We start from the raw sequence: 22,781 nt of genomic DNA on the forward strand, positions 1-22,781 counted from the left end.
TGATACTCAAACCCAAATTTACTTTTTCTTTTATCTAAAATCTCAAGATAATATATTTATATATATATATTTCTTATACTTTGTCTAAATTTTTCATTTTTATTCTCCATCTCACTTAGATTTCCTTGTATTCACGTTTGAATTTCTGAAATGTTTTATCACATTCAATGATAGTTTAACTTCACGGTTCAAATGATTGAATTGTATATACAAATATTCGGATGTGAAATAAGCATACCAAAGAATAATAACAGCCTTTCTAAAACCTGGTGACATATTCTTTTATAGGAACTTATAGTAATCTTTATAAATCGGCACAAATGGATGCTTTCATATTCATTCTCTGTGTATTGTTCAAATATTTTTCTATTTTTAATTGATACAAAAATATATTAATATGAGAGTACTAGATATTGTATTATTTTAGACCAAACGAAATGGTATAACGATAAACTAATAAATCAGATGTTTGTAATTAAGAGTTTGATATTAGTTTACACACACGTAAGTAATTTATAATGTTGTATGATACATTCCTTGTGAACTTGACAAAAAAGGTATAATTCAGGAAAAAAGGTGATATTATAACTATTAAAGCGCATACGTGATAATTACGTTGTACAGAAAAGATGCTATATATAATTTTAAAATTATATATTGTTTTACCTGAAACATCCTTTAAAACTCAACCCTTTTCTCGGCTGTTTTTACTTATTATATTGAGCTCCCTTTGGTTCTCTAAATTCCAAAATATATATATATATATATATATATATATATATATATATATATATATATATATATATATAAAGGAGTAGTTTCACCTTTACATTATAATAGATTTCATGAATTACAATAAATAAAATATATAATGAAGCTATTCAACTTAATTTCTTTCAATCGATAGTTAATATTACATGCTTTTAATTTAAAGTGCATAATGTAGATGACGAAACATCATTTCTCGAGTACAGATATATATAATTTTAAAGCTTTAGTAAAGCTAATGTTGATTATTTAATTTCACATAAGTACTCTCATATGTCCATCTTCTAAGATTTCTGTCTAGAAGCATCTTTGTTGATGAGTAAAATTACGTTAGTACTTTTGTTCTTTCCTTGAAGCCTAAATTTTTCTGATCCTATTTGGGAAGCGGCATCATCTTTTTCTAAAGTTTTGCGAACTTGCAACAAATTGCCTATGATATCCTTTGTCATCCCACATTTCCCATGAACCTCATAAGGGGTAGGTTATGAAAATCACACTAGAAGGCACATTTCACGCCTTGAAAGGCCCCAGCAGAAGCTACTTCGTATATTGTCTTTTTTCGAAACTCTTCATTTACCAATAAAGTAATTATACCAAATCTACACTCTTGTGCCCTCTTCAGCTTATGTGTGTATATATATATATATACGTGGATGAACCAACCAAACCCCACAAGGCATCCTTTGCTTTCAGATTTTACAAGTTCAAGAATACTTGCTTTGCTCCCAAAACCTGGTTCACCATGTCACTGTCCAATGGAGCTGATGCTATTTCCAAGCAGCAAAAACCCCAGCTGCCGAACCCCTTTGATCTCACCGACTCTGAGATCCTTGAGAAAGTTTATGTCACCCACCTCCATGATGATGACAAGTGCGATGTAGATGTCCTTTTCGATGTTGTGTCCAGTGTTGTACTTAAGGTACGATGTAGTTCACTTCCTTTCATTCATTCATTCTTCCTCCGACAAATGCAAATCTTCCTTGATAGGTTGTTTCTTCTATATATAGATTTATAGGTAGTATCACCTTTTCAATGTATATTAGCTATAAATATTCACACTACGGATGTTTAATTATCGTATAAATCTAATTAACGTAATTGGTTGTATCGTGAGTGACAGACAAGGTTAACTGAAAGCAAAGCTTATCAGACCGTTTTCCAACCAGAGTTTCGTACAATGAAGCTGATTTCCTGTCAGGTTATCTCATGGCACAATCATTATTCCTTACTTTATTTCCACATATATTAATATGCTTTATTTTTGTTCATTCAAAAAGGGTGAGTTCGTTTGTATTATATTATGATCTCGCGTTTGCAAAAGCACAAATTTAATATACTTCAAGAATATTTTAAACAAGTAATAGAATGATATGATAACAGATGATAACCACACCCCGTGGTGAACGTTACGTGCACCAAGCGACAATGTGCATTCTTCATCACCTCAGAAACTACTCGTGGGATGCCAAGGCACTAGTGACTCTAGCTGCTTTCGCTTTGGAGTATGGGAATCTTCTGCACCTCAGTGATGCTGCAACACCAGATAACCTACTTACAAACTCCTTGAAACAACTGAATCAAATTCAAACCCGAAAGGACCCTGCCACCATTTTGGTGGCATTGGTGACGAAGGTGCTTCACGACATCCAAGAGTGGACAAGATTGTCTTCTTTTGGTTATGACATACTGGATGTGCCATCTTTGTCTGATGCCCTTCATGAGGTTCCTGTTGTTGTATATTGGATAATTTCTTCCCTTATTGCTGCCACCGGAAACCTCGTTGGTGTGTCGTAAGTTATCTTCTCAACTGTCACTGATATAATTCACTAGTGCATGTTGACGTACGTGATAGGTGTGTAGAATATATATATATATATATATTATAACTGATTATAACTCAAATTCTTTATTAATGTATTTCAGGGACTATGTATTATCACATTTTGTGGGAAGGCTTTCTTCTGCTGCTTCTAGATTCCAGGACCATCTTAAATTGAGCCGAGAGCAAAAAGGTTGCGCTATGCTTTTTATTGTATTTAATTTTATTGGAAGCCAATAAGTATGATGAAACTGATCATCAGATGCTAAAAAGAAGAATATCTATTTGTTGCAGGTTATGCAGATGAATACTACAAGCGAAAAAAGGCATTTTCTAATCCCAAAGATATTGTAGAACTCTTAAGGCTTCTGATCCAACATAATGGATCTAAGGTCCAAATATATGATGGCAGCATCAAAACCACCACGGTTAGTCTCTAAGAAATTTAGACTCCTCATCTTTTGCCTGTCTTTTGATATGATATTAATATGCCGATTAATCTATCTAAAAGTTGACGACTGTGTCAACATATTTTTATGAAAAAAATTAATCTAGCCTTTTTCACTTTGCTATATTGCCAAATTGGAATCATCTAAAGACAAAACTAATGATGATGTCTTTTTCTTTTTGCTGTATGTTCAAAACAGGATATTGAAGTCTTCGACCAGAAATATGTCTTGTTGTTCATTTCAAGCCTCGACAAGATTGAAGATGAGATTTCACTTTTGAATTCACTCTACGACAGACTGCAGGAAAATCCAAGTGAAATAATAAAAAACTACAAGAAAGAGGATTTCAAGATTTTATGGATTCCCATTGTGACTTTCTGGGACGACAAGCAAAGACTCAAATTCAATGCGTTGAAGGATACCATCAAATGGTACGCAGTGGAGTTCTTCACTGAGCTACCAGGCACTGACCTAATAAAAGAGAAATTTAATTACAGGGGTAAACCTATTATCCCAGTGCTCACCCCTCTCGCTGACACGTTGAATGAAGATGCTATGGACTTGATTTTCCAATGGGGAATCGACGCGTTCCCCTTTAGGAAATCTGATGGTATTGACCTCACTCTAAAATGGAAGTGGTTCTGGGATGCAACAAAGAAAGCAAATCTTGGAATACAGCAGGTAAACCAATTGTTCACGGCTGTTAGTTAGATATAATAGTGCATTACTTTTTAGGGATAATCATAGAGATTGATATGAAAATTAACTAATTATGTAACTTTGTTTTCAACGTGAATTAGGTCACCGGAGACAGGTATATTTTCATCTATGGAGGTTCTGACAAAAAGTGGATCCAAGACTTCGCAGTGGCAGTGGAGAAAACAAAAGGGCATGCAGCTATCTTGAACACAGATACTATAATAGATCACTATGAGTTGGGGAAGGATGACCCCAGGGTTGTTCCTCGTTTCTGGATCGAAATAGAAAGGAAGAGACTGAAGAAGCATAAGGATGTGGTGGACTGTGAGATTCAAAAAATTGTGAGGACCTTGCTTTGCCTTAAACAAGACCAACAAGGATGGGCTATTCTCACCAAAGGCTCTAACGTGAGGGTTCTGGGTCACGGTGAGCCTATGCGTCAAACTCTGGTTGAGTTTGATGCATGGAAAGACAAAGTGTTTCAAAAAGAAGGCTTTGACGTGGCCTTCGATGAATACTATAAGATTAAGCTTAACGAGGTATACGATCGTCAACAATGTGCTGTTGTTAAAAATAATGCAGATGTTCTAGTGACTATAACATGCCCAAATCCCACATGTGGACGTGTGATGGACGTGACTTCTGTTAATTACAAGTGTTGCCATCGTGATGCTCCAAACAGTGGCAACATCTGAATGTGAAGGGGAGGGGAAAGAGGTTAATTCTTAGCATCCACGATTTGGAAAACCTTTGTATTTGGATTTCTTTTTGCTGTGTCGAGTTACTGTCTATGCATGTCTTTTGTGTCAAGATGAAAGCTATATAGCCACTTGATTTGCCCATGATGAATGGGAAAATGAATAATGGCTTTGCTTCATCTTTATCTCCATTGTCAACTATAAAATTGAATAAACTTAGCTCTGCATGTTCATAAATTGAGCCCTTCTCTTCCTTCACTTTTGTGTTTGGAGCTCACTTTTTTAGTTTATGATATTGATGTGTTATATTTTCTTTTAAGTGTGAACGTGAATGACTTTGGTTACTAGTAATACAAACTCCGAGGCTAAGTCAACTGTTCCCACATTTCATTATGACGTGACTACTCAGTAAAAATTATTTTTTATAAATAAAGTGCAATTTATAAAATAGCAAAAGAAATGAGATATAAATAATTTAAATTAGTTTTAGATTATAAAGTATTTTAATATGTTAAAGAGCTAAATATATTTTTAATCGTAAGTAAATCTTGATTTTATTCCCTAAAAAATATTTCTAGGTTTTGTAGCATGAACTAAGGTTTTTAACATACGGTCAAGTGGTTTGTTAACTGAATGAGTTTAATTTGTTTTCAAAAATATTAGGATTTCCTTTAAAGAAAATTATTTATAGGATCAAGTTGTGTTGTGTAAACACAACTTTATTTTGAAGAAGTTGCCTTGTTTATGGATAACTTTGAATTATGGGAGTGAATAATTTATTTGTAAATTAAAGTTTACGTTAAATTTAATTAACGTTAATTACTCTTAATCATAAGAAATATCATTTCACATAACTAATTCAATTAAAATTTTCTAAGTAATTAAATTTTGAATTGAAATTATCATTGCTTTTGAAAATTTCGGTATAATTGAATTTGAACCGAAGTTATTATTTTATGTGATGATTTTGAACTAAAATTGTAAAAAGATAACGATTTTAGTTCAAAATTCAATTTCTTAAGAAATTTTAATTGAAATCATCATATAAAATGACGATTTCTTCTAATCAAGTGTAATTAGTGTTAATTGAATTATGTGCTCACGACGTAGATTTTAGTTTACAGAGAAGCTGTCGTCATTTGATGATTTCACTTTCATAATTAAAAGTCTTCTATGAACATAATGACTTTTTCAAAATAAAATCATGTTTAAATAACATGATTTAATGTAATTTTTTTTAAGGGAACCAGGTCGATAATTTTGAAAATAAATTATCCCTATTGATAAAAAATCTACACTATGGAAATGTCCAGTATTAATGTTATGATACAATGTTAATTCTTTGAAAACAAACACTTTAATATTTGTAAAATAAATTATACTTTATCATAAAATAAATATGAAACACTAAAAATAGTTATTTTAGATGAAAGAAAAATATTTTACAACCACTAAAATTCGAATTCCTACATTTTATAAAGATTAAAAATGATTATTTTAAAATAAAATAAATAGAAAAACGAAAAAGTTTATTATTTAAAAATAAAAAACTCTCTAAATTTATAAGAACTCAAAGCTATATATACTTAAATTTACAAATAATATTTACTCTAATAAAAGTAATAAAACATATAATGGAATTCATTTAGTATGATATTAGAACATACACGCAATTACATATACAATTTATGTCTCTTAGAAAGGAGAAAAGTGAGGGAGTTTTTAGTTTTTAAGCTCTATTTCGAGGTTTATACTTTATTCAGATTGATATTTTGGAATAAACGTTGAATAGAACAATGATCCTTTAACACATAATTTTTTTTTCTATCTTTTTTCTTTTTTTATAAATAAAAAAAAAATTATTTTTATAACTATTTTACCTTTAAAGTATTATTTCTCGTTTGAATTGAATATGGTAACAAAACTCTCACATAGTCACTTTAGCTCATTGATTTTTTATACTATTTTTTCATTTTGATTTTCCAGATTTATTTTGTATTTTAATATATATTTATATTAAAAATATAATTAATTATATACATACTTTTAAATCTTTAATTATTTAATTAATGTTTTTATATGTTAAATATTTTTTTAAGATTAATAATTAGTTTGTAAATATTAATGATTAAAATAACAATATTATTATGTATTTATATGTTTTAAGTAACATAATATAAAATGTCAATTACTTATTTATTTTTTAAACTTTTAATTTGATAAAACAAATTAGTAAATTATGTGAAATAAATTAAAGTGTATTAATGGATTAAAAATATTAATCCAATTAGTTAAACTATAAGGTGATATAACATGTCAATCATGATCTTATAATTCAAGACTTTACTTCTTATTTTATCATTAATATAGTTGTGAAGTGAATAGTTTTTATTTTATGTTTGATATTGTGATGTCTGTAACATCCCGATTATATAATAACAAATATTACATAATAAAGACGTCAACATTCCAATAAAGAGAACAGTTGGATCATGACGTGTAATTAAAGTACGAAATTACAGTCATCTAAAATAAAAGAAACGGAAAATTTAAACTTAACCAGTTTACAGATTCGAACACTACACGTGTTCCGATAGGAATTCCTAAGAAGACTACTCCGCAACCTTAGTATCCTCCAGCTCTTGCTCCAAAGGGATCTCCTCAACAACGTCTGCTCCCATCCAAGTGGATGATCATCGCCAGAGAAACATATCCAAACAGCACACAACACAAACAATGCAAGGGTGAGCTAGATATAAAAAGCATGTTATCTCATAGCACATTTAATTCATGACATCATACATAGGAACATATATAGGAACAATTACAGCATACTCATAACCCACATCTCATAACATCATACGATTCATCCTTACGCCTACATAGTTCAGCTGGCACTCCCCAACACTATGTAGAGTAAGTCACAACTCATATTTACGCTCGCATAGTTCAGCTGGCACTCCCCAACACTATGCAAGGTAAACACACACGATTTATCCTTACACCTACATAGTTCAGCTGGCACTCCCCAACACTATGTAGAGTAAGTCACAACTCATATTTACGCTCGCATAGTTCAGCTGGCACTCCCCAACACTATGCAAGGTAAACGCACACGATTTATCTTGACACTCGCATAGTTCAGCTGGCACTCCCCAACACTATGCAAGGTAAGTACACCCCAAATCACCACCATGTCTCCTTTTCTGAGGATCATGGAATTACGTCCACCACCATGTATCCCCTCCTTGAGGACCATGGAATTACGTCTGTGAATTATACTGTTACTGACAAATACCAGATATCCCCATATATTACAGTAAATCCAACACACCTAATAAATTCACATATTTTCACATAATTCTCATCACAGTATACATTCCAAACATTTGTACACGTAGTTCAATTTAATAGAAGAAAACATTAGTTATAGGGTACTATACGAACGAGCACTATTCACCCGACACCTTGGAACGAACGTTTCTGGACGAACGCCATTTAACATTTTGCACGAGCGTCTCTTCAAAATGGACGAACGCCATCTAACAATTTGGACGAACGTCCTTTCCGGATGAACGAACGTCAACAAAACAATATGGACGAACGTTGTCTAAGCAATAAGGACGAACGCTAGCTTGATGATTTGGACGAACACTACAGGACGAATGATCAACAACCGGCCGAACACTTGGACGAACGCTACGGGACGAACGCTCAACAACAGGCCGAACACTCTTTTGGACGAACGCCACGGACGAACGCTCAAGGTCGAACACTTCTTGAACGAACGCTAGGATTGATACTTAGGTCGAACGCTCACTCCGATTGAAGGACGAACGCTGCACTTATATGAAGGACGAACGCTCAGTTGGACGAAGGCGGACGAACGCGCAGTTGGACGAACGCGGACGAACGCTCGGTTGTACGAACGTGGACGAACGCTCACAATCACTACAGCAGGCCGAACGCTCAACTTAGAATAAAGGCCGAACGCTTGATCGAGCCATGTGGACGAACGTTTAATGTGGCTCAATACGGACGAACGTCCAATTTGAGTCAAATTGGACGAACGCGCTCCGCAGCATCGCGCGCTCAGGCGCGACAGATGCAGAATGCAGAATTCTGCAGAATGCAGAATTCTGCAGATTTGAGGTCATAACCTCTCTTACCATTTTCAACCCTTTTTAATTAACTTCTAACACCCTTAATTCATGTTTTATACTAGATTCGACTTACCTAACTGATTATAACCGTTCCTTATTCAATTCTTAAGGGATTCATACTCAAATTCAACCATAAAACACCAATTTTCATAACTTTGATACTCAAAATCCAATTCTACCACTTTACACCTATTTTGATCAATTTGATGGTTCTAACAAGTCACAATACAGTGGGTGAAACTGTTCCAAAGGCTCAATAACACTCTAGACCCCAAATGCTCAAAATCACTACCTCACTTCCTCTCCAAATGACTAAAAAGCTATGAAATTCCAATTTCCTTCAATTTTAAAACATACAAGATTACATACATGAATCAACACATCAATTTCAGTCCAACCATACATACAACCACAATTTTCCAGCATCCTACTCATGCAACCACTATCAACATCCAAAAATCCAACTCCCCTTACCTCTTGAAGACCTCCTAGCAAATCTTGAATGCAGTGAAATTCCAAACGTTCTCTGCCTCACCACTGGATGCAGCACCCAACACTTCACTTGAATCTACCTTCCTCAAGCTTGCAGCTGCTACGCCGGATGACTTCTGCCTCACTTCTCCCAAATCTGCAGCAAGCTTACTCTCTTCCAGATTTTTCCAACAACTCTCCTCCTCTGCAGAACTCCCCAAAAATTCCCCTGAATTCACGAACCCCTCCCTTTAAGAGGAAGAAAAAGTGCACTCCACTGCTGAACGAACCTCAGTCGTTCCCTTCCCCTTCTTAGTGTTGTGCCCATTATGAAAGTGAGGATGGTGGTCTCATGGTGGTTGAAGCACTTCAAAGTGGGAAGACCCACCATTCACCAGCTGCACCACTCTGCAGACAGGGAGCCCTTCCACTTTCTCCAAGTGCAGCCGCCCCTCCTTCCACTTCCAGGAACGTGCCTCCCTTCCCCCACCACTTCTTCTTTTATAAAATTAAAAAGGACACTCGGTTCTTACATTCTCCCCAACAACAAAAATTTTCGTCCTCGAAAATTCAGCTTAAAAGAATAAGTGGGGGTAAGCTTCTCTCATCTCGTCCTCTAACTCCCAGGTAGAGTCGCCCGTTCCACTGCTCCAGATAACTTTGACAAGTCTGACATCTCTTCCTCTAAGTTGTTTGTTTTGACTCTCCTCAATCCTTATTGGTTGCACCTCAACTGACAATTCCTTTCTCACTTGCACACTCTCAACCTTAAACACTGACCTTAGGTGATCTTCATGCTCATGTGAAGGAGGTAAACCAGAAACTTCTTCAGGAAAAACATCTTAAGAAGTCACTCACAATCACAAGTTTCACAATTCGATTCTCCTGTGCCGCAAGATCTGAAACTTGAATCGGTTCCATAGGTAATAACACTAAGAAGCACTATCATCTGCTGCGCTACTCTGATCCTTATACTTCCTTACTCACCAATTTACTTAAAAGAACACTTCCTTCATGATGAATGTAACCAGCAAAAGATCACCCTCGAAGAACCTTTTTCAGAACTTTTATGACCTTACAAAACTCTGAAAACTCTTCCCTTGCATAATAGCCTTGTCATTCATTTCCTCAACACTGTTTTCTACTCCACAAAACGACCATGCCCGAAATCACTCCTGATTGTTAAGACTTATACTAGACTATGCCAACATGTCCTCTATTTCTCTTCTACGATTCTTCAACCTTGTAGTTCTCCCTATGATTATACTGAGTCCAAATATTATTGCTCTAACTCAACCTCCATCTTCCTCTCGCACTACACGACTTAAACAGGAACCACCCAAAAATTTCGGACGCTGGTGTTGCCTAAGACCCCACTCCAAAGTGAATTCCAGTTCTCCAAGTTATAAAATCCCATACTTGTTGCAGAAAACCAACCAAAACCTTTACACCATAAAGATTTATCTTCTCTTTTTCACATATCCATGCTAATCTCTTTTGATTCCCACACCCCTTTTTCTTCACTTCTAATTTGATCCACAATTGATATATATATAACCGGTGACTTTTCTTCTTGAAATATGAAGCTTCTATTAAAGACTATAAAGCACTAGAGAACTTGTTTGAAACAACAAACCTCCCTTGAATCACACCTCAAACTTATGAAAGAACATCATCATCTCTTCTTCATTTGCAATTTACAGACATCTTGAATTCTCATAACACTTGCTTCCACCTTTCGCTCAACTATACTTGATGCACCACCTTCGTTCTCCTTCCCTGTCAAGAAACCACTCCAAATAAACTTCAAACTTGAGCCCTTAGATTAACTCCACAAACGCCACAACACTCATAATTCTTCTTGCACTCATCCCGTCCAGATTAACTTAAAACCTGCTTCGTCAAGAATTGCCCTCTTCAACTCGGAATCATCAAAATACCAACCCTATCTTTAATTCTCTAAACCTCAAGATACTCTTAACTAACAACACCAATACTCTGACCTTATCTGAACTTACCAACTCACTGCCTTCTACAATCCATCATTCAACATCCACTTCTCTCTTGATCAAACTCAGCCGAACACTGAACATCACTATAAAACCATACCCGAAGAAAATTAACTTTATCACAATCTGCAACTTCATAACTCTAAACATCTCAACCAACCCAAACTTCTCTGATTATTCTCGATACCTCCTTTAGCAACTTATACTACAGCCACCCTTTATCATCTATTCTAAAACCTTTCTCCATCCACTGTGCTCTTAATTCTCTGACCTTATACTTTCTTACCAAACTGGTATTCTGGTGTACTCCTTCCTTCAACCTTTGAAATCTCTCATCTCAGCCAATGATCAAACATTTACTAATCTTGAAACATTTCTTCTGAACTTGACTATGCATTCTCCAATAGCGATTAATGCTTAACCACTCCATTTGGTTATTCAACTCACAGTCCTATAATACTCCAATTCTCCTCACACACTTCATGTTCCCTTAACTTGGAGATCTGGCTTCTATTACACCCTCCCTAAATCCGTTCTATGTTTTACACACTGCTCCTCAAACCCTTTTCTTCTAACCTCTGACGTTATTGATACACTGAACTTAAACTGATCTCTCAAACTTTGTCACACCCATGCTTACCCAAAGCTCATTTTATTCTAACCTTCAAACCTAACTCTTCTTGTGGAATACACGGTATCTGACCTTCTGACTTTGTTTTCTTGAAATTTTCTTCATCCATAACATTACTTCCAAACTCTAATATCTTCACTAGCCCTCCGAAGCTTAACTTTTTAGTCTTCAATCTCCTATCTTCAAGGCAAGAACTTGTCTCAAATGCTTAACCCAATTCCAATAAAGGTATACAACTCAAGTCGTCCTCGAATATGCATTCCAATACTACTATAGAGCACATAACACTACCACAAAACAAGAACAAGACAGGAATTTCTAAGGGAAACAACACTGAAACTCTAACTCTTTCTCACCTCAAACCTTCAGAATTAAGAAAGGAAAATCATCTACGATAAAAGTCATGAGTGTGCACCCCCATTACTCTTATCAAGACGTTTTCTGTTCTTAAAACTTCTAGTCAGATACACACCTCACAATATAGACTTGAAGAAATGGTAAATCATACCATCCACACCCAAGTCTTCACAGAGAAGACACGGCAAACCCACAACACAAAGGTCATCCTAAGGACGAACTGCTCTGATACCATTAATGTAACATCCCGATTATATAATAACAAATATTACATAATAAAGACGTCAACATTCCAATAAAGAGAACAGTTGGATCATGACGTGTAATTAAAGTACGAAATTACAGTCATCTAAAATAAAAGAAACGGAAAATTTAAACTTAACCAGTTTACAGATTCGAACACTACACGTGTTCCGATAGGAATTCCTAAGAAGACTACTCCGCAACCTTAGTATCCTCCAGCTCTTGCTCCAAAGGGATCTCCTCAACAACGTCTGCTCCCATCCAAGTGGATGATCATCGCCAGAGAAACATACCCAAACAGCACACAACACAAACAATGCAAGGGTGAGCTAGATATAAAAAGCATGTTATCTCATAGCACATTTAATTCATGACATCATACATAGGTACATATATAGGAACAATTACAGCATACTCATAACCCACATCTCATAACATCATACGACTCATCCTTACGCCTACATAGTTCAGCTGGCACTCCCCAACACTATGTAGAGTAAGTCACAACTCATATTTACGCTCGCATAGTTCAGCTGGCACTCCCCAACACTATGCAAGGTAAACACACACGATTTATCCTTACACCTACATAGTTCAGCTGGCACTCCCCAACACTATGTAGAGTAAGTCACAACTCATATTTACGCTCGCATAGTTCAGCTGGCACTCCCCAACACTATGCAAGGTAAACGCACACGATTTATCTTGACACTCGCATAGTTCAGCTGGCACTCCCCAACACTATGCAAGGTAAGTACACCCCAAATCACCACCATGTCTCCTTTTCTGAGGATCATGGAATTACGTCCACCACCATGTATCCCCTCCTTGAGGACCATGGAATTACGTCTGTGAATTATACTGTTACTGACAAATACCAGATATCCCCATATATTACAGTAAATCCAACACACCTAATAAATTCACATATTTTCACATAATTCTCATCACAGTATACATTCCAAACATTTGTACACGTAGTTCAATTTAATAGAAGAAAACATTAGTTATAGGGTACTATACGAACGAGCACTATTCACCCGACACCTTGGAACGAACGTTTCTGGACGAACGCCATTTAACATTTTGCACGAGCGTCTCTTCAAAATGGACGAACGCCATCTAACAATTTGGACGAACGTCCTTTCCGGATGAACGAACGTCAACAAAACAATATGGACGAACGTTGTCTAAGCAATAAGGACGAACGCTAGCTTGATGATTTGGACGAACACTACAGGACGAATGATCAACAACCGGCCGAACACTTGGACGAACGCTACGGGACGAACGCTCAACAACAGGCCGAACACTCTTTTGGACGAACGCCACGGACGAACGCTCAAGGTCGAACACTTCTTGAACGAACGCTAGGATTGATACTTAGGTCGAACGCTCACTCCGATTGAAGGACGAACGCTGCACTTATATGAAGGACGAACGCTCAGTTGGACGAAGGCGGACGAACGCGCAGTTGGACGAACGCGGACGAACGCTCGGTTGTACGAACGTGGACGAACGCTCACAATCACTACAGCAGGCCGAACGCTCAACTTAGAATAAAGGCCGAACGCTTGATCGAGCCATGTGGACGAACGTTTAATGTGGCTCAATACGGACGAACGTCCAATTTGAGTCAAATTGGACGAACGCGCTCCGCAGCATCGCGCGCTCAGGCGCGACAGATGCAGAATGCAGAATTCTGCAGAATGCAGAATTCTGCAGATTTGAGGTCATAACCTCTCTTACCATTTTCAACCCTTTTTAATTAACTTCTAACACCCTTAATTCATGTTTTATACTAGATTGGACTTACCTAACTGATTATAACCGTTCCTTATTCAATTCTTAAGGGATTCATACTCAAATTCAACCATAAAACACCAATTTTCATAACTTTGATACTCAAAATCCAATTCTACCACTTTACACCTATTTTGATCAATTTGATGGTTCTAACAAGTCACAATACAGTGGGTGAAACTGTTCCAAAGGCTCAATAACACTCTAGACCCCAAATGCTCAAAATCACTACCTCACTTCCTCTCCAAATGACTAAAAAGCTATGAAATTCCAATTTCCTTCAATTTTAAAACATACAAGATTACATACATGAATCAACATATCAATTTCAGTCCAACCATACATACAACCACAATTTTCCAGCATCCTACCCATGCAACCACTATCAACATCCAAAAATCCAACTCCCCTTACCTCTTGAAGACCTCCTAGCAAATCTTGAATGCAGTGAAATTCCAAACGTTCTCTGCCTCACCACTGGATGCAGCACCCAACACTTCACTTGAATCTACCTTCCTCAAGCTTGCAGCTGCTACGCCGGATGACCTCTGCCTCACTTCTCCCAAATCTGCAGCAAGCTTACTCTCTTCCAGATTTTTCCAGCAACTCTCCCCCTCTGCAGAACTCCCCAAAAATTCCCCTGAATTCACGAACCCCTCCCTTTAAGAGGAAGAAAAAGTGCACTCCACTGCTGAACGAACCTCAGTCGTTCCCTTCCCCTTCTTAGTGTTGTGCCCATTATGAAAGTGAGGATGGTGGTCTCATGGTGGTTGAAGCACTTCAAAGTGGGAAGACCCACCATTCACCAGCTGCACCACTCTGCAGACAGGGAGCCCTTCCACTTTCTCCAAGTGCAGCCGCCCCTCCTTCCACTTCCAGGAACGTGCCTCCCTTCCCCCACCACTTCTTCTTTTATAAAATTAAAAAGGACACTCGGTCCTTACAATGTCAATAGTCTTGTTGCTGAATTTCAACCAATCAAACAACCAACCTAACTTAACTCATCACCACAGCTTAGATTTAGACTACTCCAGTTAGCCATGTACTGTTGTCGAAGAAAATTGAAAGGACAAAAAAGTAATAAGTTTTGATTAGTTGGTTAATAAATATAAATTTTCCTTATGCTTATCTTAAATAATAATATAAATTCAATTTTAAGTTTGATATTGGTTAGGGACGAGAAAATTAAATATTTATTAGAAGAAAAAGTCATAAATTTAATAGCTTAAGATTTTGATTTAGAAGTGATGTTTTGTCTTATTTGTATTTAAATTTTTTTATTTCGATTCATCAATAACATTAGAATATATTATCTGTATTAAATAATCAACTCAAATAACTAAAGTATGAGTAAATAATCATATATATAATAATTTTTGTATTTTTCTAATAAATATTTTTCGAAAGACTCATAATTAATATAAGAGTAGATAGTTTGTTTTTATGATTTGTGTGATAAAACAATGTTATAAGAAAATTAACATTTGAAATAGTTGTGATTGAAGATACAAATTGTAAGTTTATTTCTATTCTTCTAGTCACATACATGTCATTAGAAAATACACTTTTTAGAAAATAACTTTATAAGATGTAATTGGGAAAAACCTTATAAATCACAAATAATTTTTTTCTATTATATACTCCTTATAACTCTTCTTTATTAAATATTTCTTCTTGTCCTTAGTAATTATATATATATATTACGATCAAATTTCTATATTCTTATCTTTATATTTCTCAAAAGGGTTACAAACAATAACTTTGAGAATTCTAATGAGTCTTCGCATTCTTCAATATTATAGTCACTTTAATAACAAAATAAACAAATATATAATCTATTGCATCCAAAATTAAATTTTCTGATATATAAACTTATCCTTGCATGTTTCATATTAAAATTAACCGTTTATAAATATTATTTTTATTGATATTAATAGTTGATTGCACAATAATATATGGTATTATAAAGAGATCAATTGTTTGGGCCTGAGAGGAGTTTGTGAGTTGTAGATTCAAGGAGCCGCCCAATTTCTTTTTAAGTTATTATTATTTTAAATATGATAACTGCAAAAAGGAAAAAGAAATAACTGCGAGAAAAAAGAACAAGAAATAAAATGAAATTGTTGGGTGAGATGATTGGTGAGTGAATGGGAAGTAGTAGTCCATGTCCATCCAGCCCCCTATCCACTGTCGTTTTGGCCAAGCAAAAATCATAATGGATATGTATTTCCACAGAGCAAGGTGAGTAAGTAAGAAGCAGAACACACCAAAAACAGAGCAGAAAGAGAAGAAACTAGCATCACCATTTTCTTTCTCTGCATTCACTAATGCCAATGTGATTATGGCTGTTGTACCCACTCGCCCATTCTTCGATTCATTTCACTCTTCACCGTTCTTATGCAACTCTCTCTTCCGCCACTCCCTCACACCCTCTCCCAATTCCACTTTCCCCCGTCCCAAATCACTCATCATCTTTCGCTGTAATCCCGCCAAAAGTTTCTCCTCCGAAAACAATTGGTTGAAACGGTGGAGCCACCCTGCCAACCAATACCCCCGTCCCAAACCGCCACGCGCGGTTCTCGACTACCAGGGTTCCGGAAAAGGGCACGCGTCAAACGGTTTTTCGAGCTCTGACGAGGAGGGTGGTGGTAACAGCCGTGAAAGCACAATGGATAGGATTGTGGAAAAATTGAAGAAAATTGGGTACGCCGGTGACGGGATTGAGAATAAGGAGAGAGTGATAGAAAAAGGGTCAGTGGAGGATATATTTTACGTGGAAGAAGGAATGTTGCCGAATGCACGAGGTGGGTTTTCTCCAGAATCTCCATTAGGGTTTGGAAGATTTGGAAGGGATGATGGGGAAGCGAGGTTTCCGTGGGAGAAGCCAGAGGCTGAAGAGTTAGAAGAGAGGGAAGCCATAAGAAAGAGAAGTAAGACCTCTCTGGCGGAATTGACTCTTCCCCAGTCCGAATTGAAGAGGCTGCTCAGGTTGACTTTTGAGAAGAAGCACAAGACAAGAATTGGGGGAGGTGGGGTTACTCAAGCTGTTGTGGACAAGATTCACGAGAGGTGGAAGACGGCAGAGATTGTGAGGCTCAAGTTCGAAGGCGAGGCCGCGCTCAACATGCGGAGGATGCATGAAATACTGGAGGTTTGTTGTTTATCTCTGGCTTCTTGTGTGTTTTTGAAAGTATTGCTTTTGTTGCAAAACCTGTAGGGTCCATAGTGGGAATGAGAAGTGCATGTTTATTAAAGTGAAGGATGAAACACCTTTGTGAAGTGTGTATAAACTTGTTTTGGATAATTAGAATAGTTGTAAAATTGCCCATGTCCGTGCAACTTGGGAGCTTCGTAAAATTCTCTGAAGTAGATAGACCAACAGTGTCTTTGTCATGTCTTCTGTGTATGGAAGTAGTCTTTTACACCAGTAACAGAATAGGACTATGAGTTGTATTTCAATGAGCTTCCCCCAACCCCACTTTTTTACCTTCTTATGCTTGTTTCTGTCATATATTTAGCGCCAGATGGATGCCGAATTGCCATCCAATTATTATTATTTTCTGCTTTAGACATGTCAAATCAACTTGGGAAATACGATTGACAGAATAGCCGGTGACTTGTTGATATATATACATATTTCTTTAGGATTTAATCCTTAATTGCTATGATCAATTCATGCTCGTCCAAGACTTCCCCTTTCCTGGGATTGGAGCTGGGCAACCTTATTATGAATTATATAATATCAAACAGGTTTTTCGTAAGATGTTTTCATGACCTTTTCTGATGTCTGTAATTTTTTCTTTGGCCGTGACATCTATTTTTACAAATTTTCCTGTGTACTGATAAATAACTGAGTCGAGAACTAAGTGTGTTTGAGTTTGGTAATACTTTTCGTCTTCAACCTTAACATTTGTCAGAGAGATGAGTTTATCCTAGGGATTGATTTGAACACTTAATCTGTAGAATGTGTATATTGCCAACACTGCTTGCTGTGTGCCATTGATTAGAATGTGTATATTTCCAGTTTTTCATTATATGCTCACTACACTACTTTGACTATCAATAACTATTGTTGTATTCTTGTTTATTCTTAAAATCACATTCAGAGAAAAACTGGTGGTCTTGTAATTTGGAGGTCTGGCAATTCTGTTTCCTTATACAGGGGTGTGAGCTATGAAGTTCCTTCAGTACAACAAAACAAACAAATGTATAAGAAAAGCGAGAACTCTTCTAATTTTTTGCCAACACCTTCTTATAATTCTGTGAGGAGTTCTCCCAACATTGCTTCTAATTCTGAAACAAGTGAACCATTGGCAAATTTGGAATCTATAAATGACCAGAAAGAAAGAGATTATCTTCCCAAAGTCAGTTATGAACTTGAAGTAGACAAGTTATTGGATGGTCTTGGCCCTAGATACACAGATTGGTCTGGATGTGATCCATTACCTGTTGATGCGGATATGCTTCCTGCAACTGTTCCTGGTTACCAACCTCCCTTTAGAGTTCTTCCTTTTGGTGTGAGATCAACACTTGGCTTAAGGGAGGCAACTGCTCTACGACGGATTGCAAGGACCCTTCCTCCACATTTTGCATTAGGTTTGATGTTGTTTCCCTTGTGCATGTGTAGTTTTTGAATTTTATTCTGACTATACTAAATTAATAATGATATTTAGGTAGAAACAGACAACTTCAAGGATTAGCTGTAGCAATGATTAAATTGTGGGAAGTAAGTTCTATTGCAAAGGTTGCCCTCAAACGAGGTGTACAGCTAACTACCAGTGAGAGAATGGCAGAAGAGATCAAGGTGATTAATCATGCACTTTCCTATTCAATTAATCAAAATTATTGTCTCTGTTTTTGTGGCTTTGACTTTTCATTATTCCAGAGTTGGTTTTCCATTTCCTAATGCATAATCTATCCTTTTACGTATGAAAATATTCATAACTTGTGTCATTGGTAGAAAGAAAGTTTGTAGTTTTTCAGTAAACTGGATTTTAGAAAGTATGTTTTCCATGCTTGGTTTACCTTTTAATAATTAACATTCCTTGGAAATAATGTTTCCCAGGAAATTGTGTTTGGTCAATTTTCCTACAGGAAGAGGCGAGAACCTAACTTTCCTGGGTAAAAATAAAAACTGTATGGAAAAAATATACAATGTTATCCTTATACAATCTTTAATACTTGGTTGTAGAGAGGCTCTAGTAAAATGTCGACCACTATCCATATTGGTATAGATTCATATCAATGTGAATATTATGATGAATAAATAATGTAGATTAATGCACATATTGGCATGGTGTTGGATGAAAAATTTTGCTGCTAGTGTGCCAACATATCAGATATGAATATCGCGTTACTTATTATTATCATTTACTGACATAAACTTTGGGTAGTTTGTTATATGCATTTTTAAGTACATATAGTTGATGATTTGTATAACATCCCACTATTTCTATTAATTAATGAATGACATAAACTATATATTTCTATAAACTTAATTTAATATTAAAAAATTATGGGTCCTTGCAATTTGTTGATCAATGATTGGTTTGTTTCTGGCTACAGAAATTGACTGGTGGTATACTACTGTCCAGAAATAAAGATTTCTTGGTCTTCTTTCGAGGAAAGAATTTTCTATCAGCAGATGTCACTCAAACCTTGCTGGAGAGGGAAAGAACTGCAAAAATAATGCAAGATGAGGAGGAGCAAGCGAGATTGAGAGCATCATCACTACTCATACCGAGTAATAATACATCAGAACTGTCAGCCGAGGCAGGGACACTTGGTGAAACTTTGGATGCAGATGCAAAGTGGGGGAAAACATTAGATGAGCGTCACAAGCAAAAAATAATGAGGGAAGTAGAACAACTACGGCATGCCAACCTTGTTAAAAAATTAGAACAGAAACTTTCCTTGGTAAGTACATTAATTTCCGATAATCAAGGAAGCCTATAATTGTCGTGCCAGTGGCTGTTGCATTTGATCTCTCATCATCCTGGGTGATTGTAATGATTTTTCCTCAAACGATAATTTTTTTCAACTTAAATAAAACTGATAATTGAGCTGGAGTTTGACTACTGGCTGAACCATTTCATAATATTTTGGTGAATTTTTAATGAAATTGGAAGGGGGATTTCTTTTAAGTGAAGTCTCATTATGTGTTATTGAAATAGTTATCAATATTTGGTGGAGGTTGCAGTACAGGCAATACTGCATTATCGATGCCTGTTAATTTGGAAATTAACTTCATTGGGCTGGTAACACTTTCTCTAGTATAGATGTAACTTTAACAATTATTTGTGAATGCCCCCTTCCCAAAATAACTCACCAACGGACTTTCCCTACTTTCAAGTTTACTTTTTCCTACTTAGATTCGGTAGTAATAATAATGTAACTACTCAAAACGCACCATATAAAAGGTGAAGAATCATATTTGTCTCCTTAAATGATGACATGGCCAATCAGCCAATGATATGGAAGAGAATGAAGTAAGGATCGTTGTAGGAAATGGGCTAATGATTAATAGAACAGAAACTTATTATTTATGTTTTCATCTGATATTTGTTCTTCACATTATCAACGAGGGTAAAACTTTTGTTACAGCTATTAGACTTGTTTAATTTTCTAATGTGTTTAATTAGGCTCTCACATAAACCCTAGACAATAGATGGTTTTAAATATCATTACAGTGTCTGATTCGTGTAGGTCTTGATAATCTTTTTTGTCTCTTTCTGTATCTAACTTCACTCTAGGATTACTCTCTAAGTTTGAATTTTTTTGATTGTAATCACTGGATTTTGGTTACCAGGCTGAAAGAAAGTTAATGAGAGCTGAAAAGGCCTTAATGAAGGTGGAGTTGTCTTTGAAGCCTTCAGAATACAAAGCAGATCCTGATAGTATAACTGATGAAGAGAGATTTATGTTTCGCAAATTAGGATTGAAGATGAAAGCCTTCTTACTTCTAGGTAGAACTCTATTCTAAATTAATTTACATATTTTAGGACCATTTGGCTCACTTAACTAAGTTGGTTGGAAGAAATCAGATAGAGAAGAGTTGATCTTATAAATCTAATCCGTGGTAATGTTTTACCTAAATATTTCATCTCTAAAAGTTGAGAATCCATTCTTAAAAGTTTATAAATCAGCTTTATCTCTCCTTAACCCGTGTCCTTCTCAATCATTCCATTTCTCAGGTTACCGTGTGTGGCCTATACAAATCTAATAATAACTTATGGATTCAGGTAGACGTGAAGTTTTTGATGGTACTATTGAGAATATGCACTTGCACTGGAAGTACCGGGAACTGGTCAAGATAATTTTAAAGGCTAAAAGCTTTGAACATGTAAAGAAAATTGCTCTAGCACTTGAAGCAGAGAGTGGAGGTGTTCTGGTCTCAGTTGACAAAATTTCAAAAGGATACGCTATAATTGTTTTTCGGGGTAAGGATTATCAGCGTCCTTCAACGTTGAGACCCAAAAATCTTTTGACAAAAAGAAAGGCTTTGGCACGTTCAATTGAGCTCCAACGACATGAGGTACATATACAAACTCATACTTTATAATATCATTTTTCATTTAGATCTGGAGATAAACATTTGCAGCAGACAGTTATACGTTTCACTGTACCTCAAACAACAATTTGCAGCAATATCAGCCCACACGGCCACTGGATTATGGAGACCAAAATAATGGATATTCTATTTTTAACTTCAATAGTAGTAAAATAAAATAAGGTTTTAATGTCAGTCTAGTTGGTTTATCCGTCTCTCCCTCCATGCAGACCTGTATGCACATTCATACTTGTTGAGCCAAATGATGAATTAACTCTTTCTGTTGACATACAGGCGATCATGAAACATATTACTACTATTCAAGCTAAAGTGCGGAAGCTAAGATCCGAAATAGTATGTTTTACTGATCTTAACATTTTTAGTATTTCTTTGCAAGCCAAGTCGTATGTTTAATGGAACACCGGTTTCCTGATGTTATTTGGCTTGAATCACTTACCATATGGCTTAAATCACTTTTATAGGAACAAATGGAGAGGGTAAAGGATGAAGGAGATGAATCCTTGTATGACGAATTGGATTCTGCCTATGCTACTGATGATGATAATTCTGAGGTTACTCTCTGTCATAATAACTCCCACAAAAAAACTTAGGATACTGTTTTTCATTATGTTGCGGTGTGTTGATTCTTTAATGTGTAGGTGGAGGATGGTGAGGACGAAGATGAGGCTTATCTCGAGACCTATAATAGCGAAAATGGCAGTGAAATTCAAAGTGAAGTTGAAAATGATAACATGTATTCTCCAATATGAGGAATTTGCCTCACGAAATTGAGGTCAAGGATCATGCGATCTGAGGGGACTCCTATCACTTCTGTATTACAGCTTCAGATCGAACCACCGAGAAGAACATGCTAGATTCAATGATATTGTTATAGGGCACACAATTAGATACGGTCCTGAATCTAATAAGAAGCATTGAAGTTTCCTTGAGATGTATGTATATACATTTGTTTGTAATGATATTCTCTGGAATTGAATTAATTCCACGGGTCTGTTAATACATGGCGGATGACTTGGAACACGGTTATCTCAGGGAATATCTGCTCACTTAGAATTTCGTTTCATGGAGTTTATAACTTGCATCGGATAATTTATTTTTAGA

General features: G+C 36.0%; 2 protein-coding genes across 2 annotated transcripts; both read left to right on the forward strand.

Annotated features, from left to right (window-relative positions):
• Positions 1-1,424: 1,424 nt before the first annotated feature.
• LOC108324930 (protein SIEVE ELEMENT OCCLUSION B) lies at positions 1,425-4,665 on the forward strand. The gene is made up of 7 exons (XM_017557883.2): positions 1,425-1,687; positions 1,889-1,966; positions 2,149-2,558; positions 2,692-2,780; positions 2,882-3,015; positions 3,235-3,717; positions 3,837-4,665. Exons 1-7 carry the CDS (start codon positions 1,511-1,513, stop codon positions 4,428-4,430), a joined length of 1,965 nt encoding a protein of 654 aa, XP_017413372.1. The 5' UTR covers positions 1,425-1,510; the 3' UTR covers positions 4,431-4,665.
• Positions 4,666-16,253: 11,588 nt separating this feature from the next.
• LOC108326044 (CRM-domain containing factor CFM3A, chloroplastic/mitochondrial) lies at positions 16,254-22,743 on the forward strand. The gene is made up of 9 exons (XM_017559284.2): positions 16,254-17,261; positions 18,217-18,706; positions 18,784-18,914; positions 19,676-20,026; positions 20,919-21,075; positions 21,352-21,644; positions 21,954-22,013; positions 22,142-22,231; positions 22,319-22,743. The coding sequence occupies exons 1-9, from the start codon at positions 16,452-16,454 to the stop codon at positions 22,427-22,429; spliced, it is 2,493 nt and encodes an 830-aa protein (XP_017414773.1). The 5' UTR covers positions 16,254-16,451; the 3' UTR covers positions 22,430-22,743.
• The last annotated feature ends 38 nt before the right edge of the window (positions 22,744-22,781 follow it).

This window comes from Vigna angularis, chromosome 3, assembly GCF_016808095.1.
Source record: "Vigna angularis cultivar LongXiaoDou No.4 chromosome 3, ASM1680809v1, whole genome shotgun sequence".
Taxonomy (NCBI): Eukaryota; Viridiplantae; Streptophyta; class Magnoliopsida; order Fabales; family Fabaceae; genus Vigna; species Vigna angularis.

Bases quoted from the DNA above. Each gene is read 5' to 3' on its own strand.
- LOC108326044 (XM_017559284.2), top strand. From the start codon at position 16,452: ATGGCTGTTGTACCCACTCGCCCATTCTTCGATTCATTTCACTCTTCA. The intron at 20,027-20,918 runs GTAAGTACATTA...TTTGGTTACCAG, and splicing joins TAGAACAGAAACTTTCCTTG to GCTGAAAGAAAGTTAATGAG. The intron at 22,232-22,318 runs GTTACTCTCTGT...TTTAATGTGTAG, and splicing joins CTGATGATGATAATTCTGAG to GTGGAGGATGGTGAGGACGA.
- LOC108324930 (XM_017557883.2), top strand. From the start codon at position 1,511: ATGTCACTGTCCAATGGAGCTGATGCTATTTCCAAGCAGCAAAAACCC. The intron at 2,559-2,691 runs GTAAGTTATCTT...AATGTATTTCAG, and splicing joins GGAAACCTCGTTGGTGTGTC to GGACTATGTATTATCACATT. The intron at 3,718-3,836 runs GTAAACCAATTG...AACGTGAATTAG, and splicing joins CAAATCTTGGAATACAGCAG to GTCACCGGAGACAGGTATAT.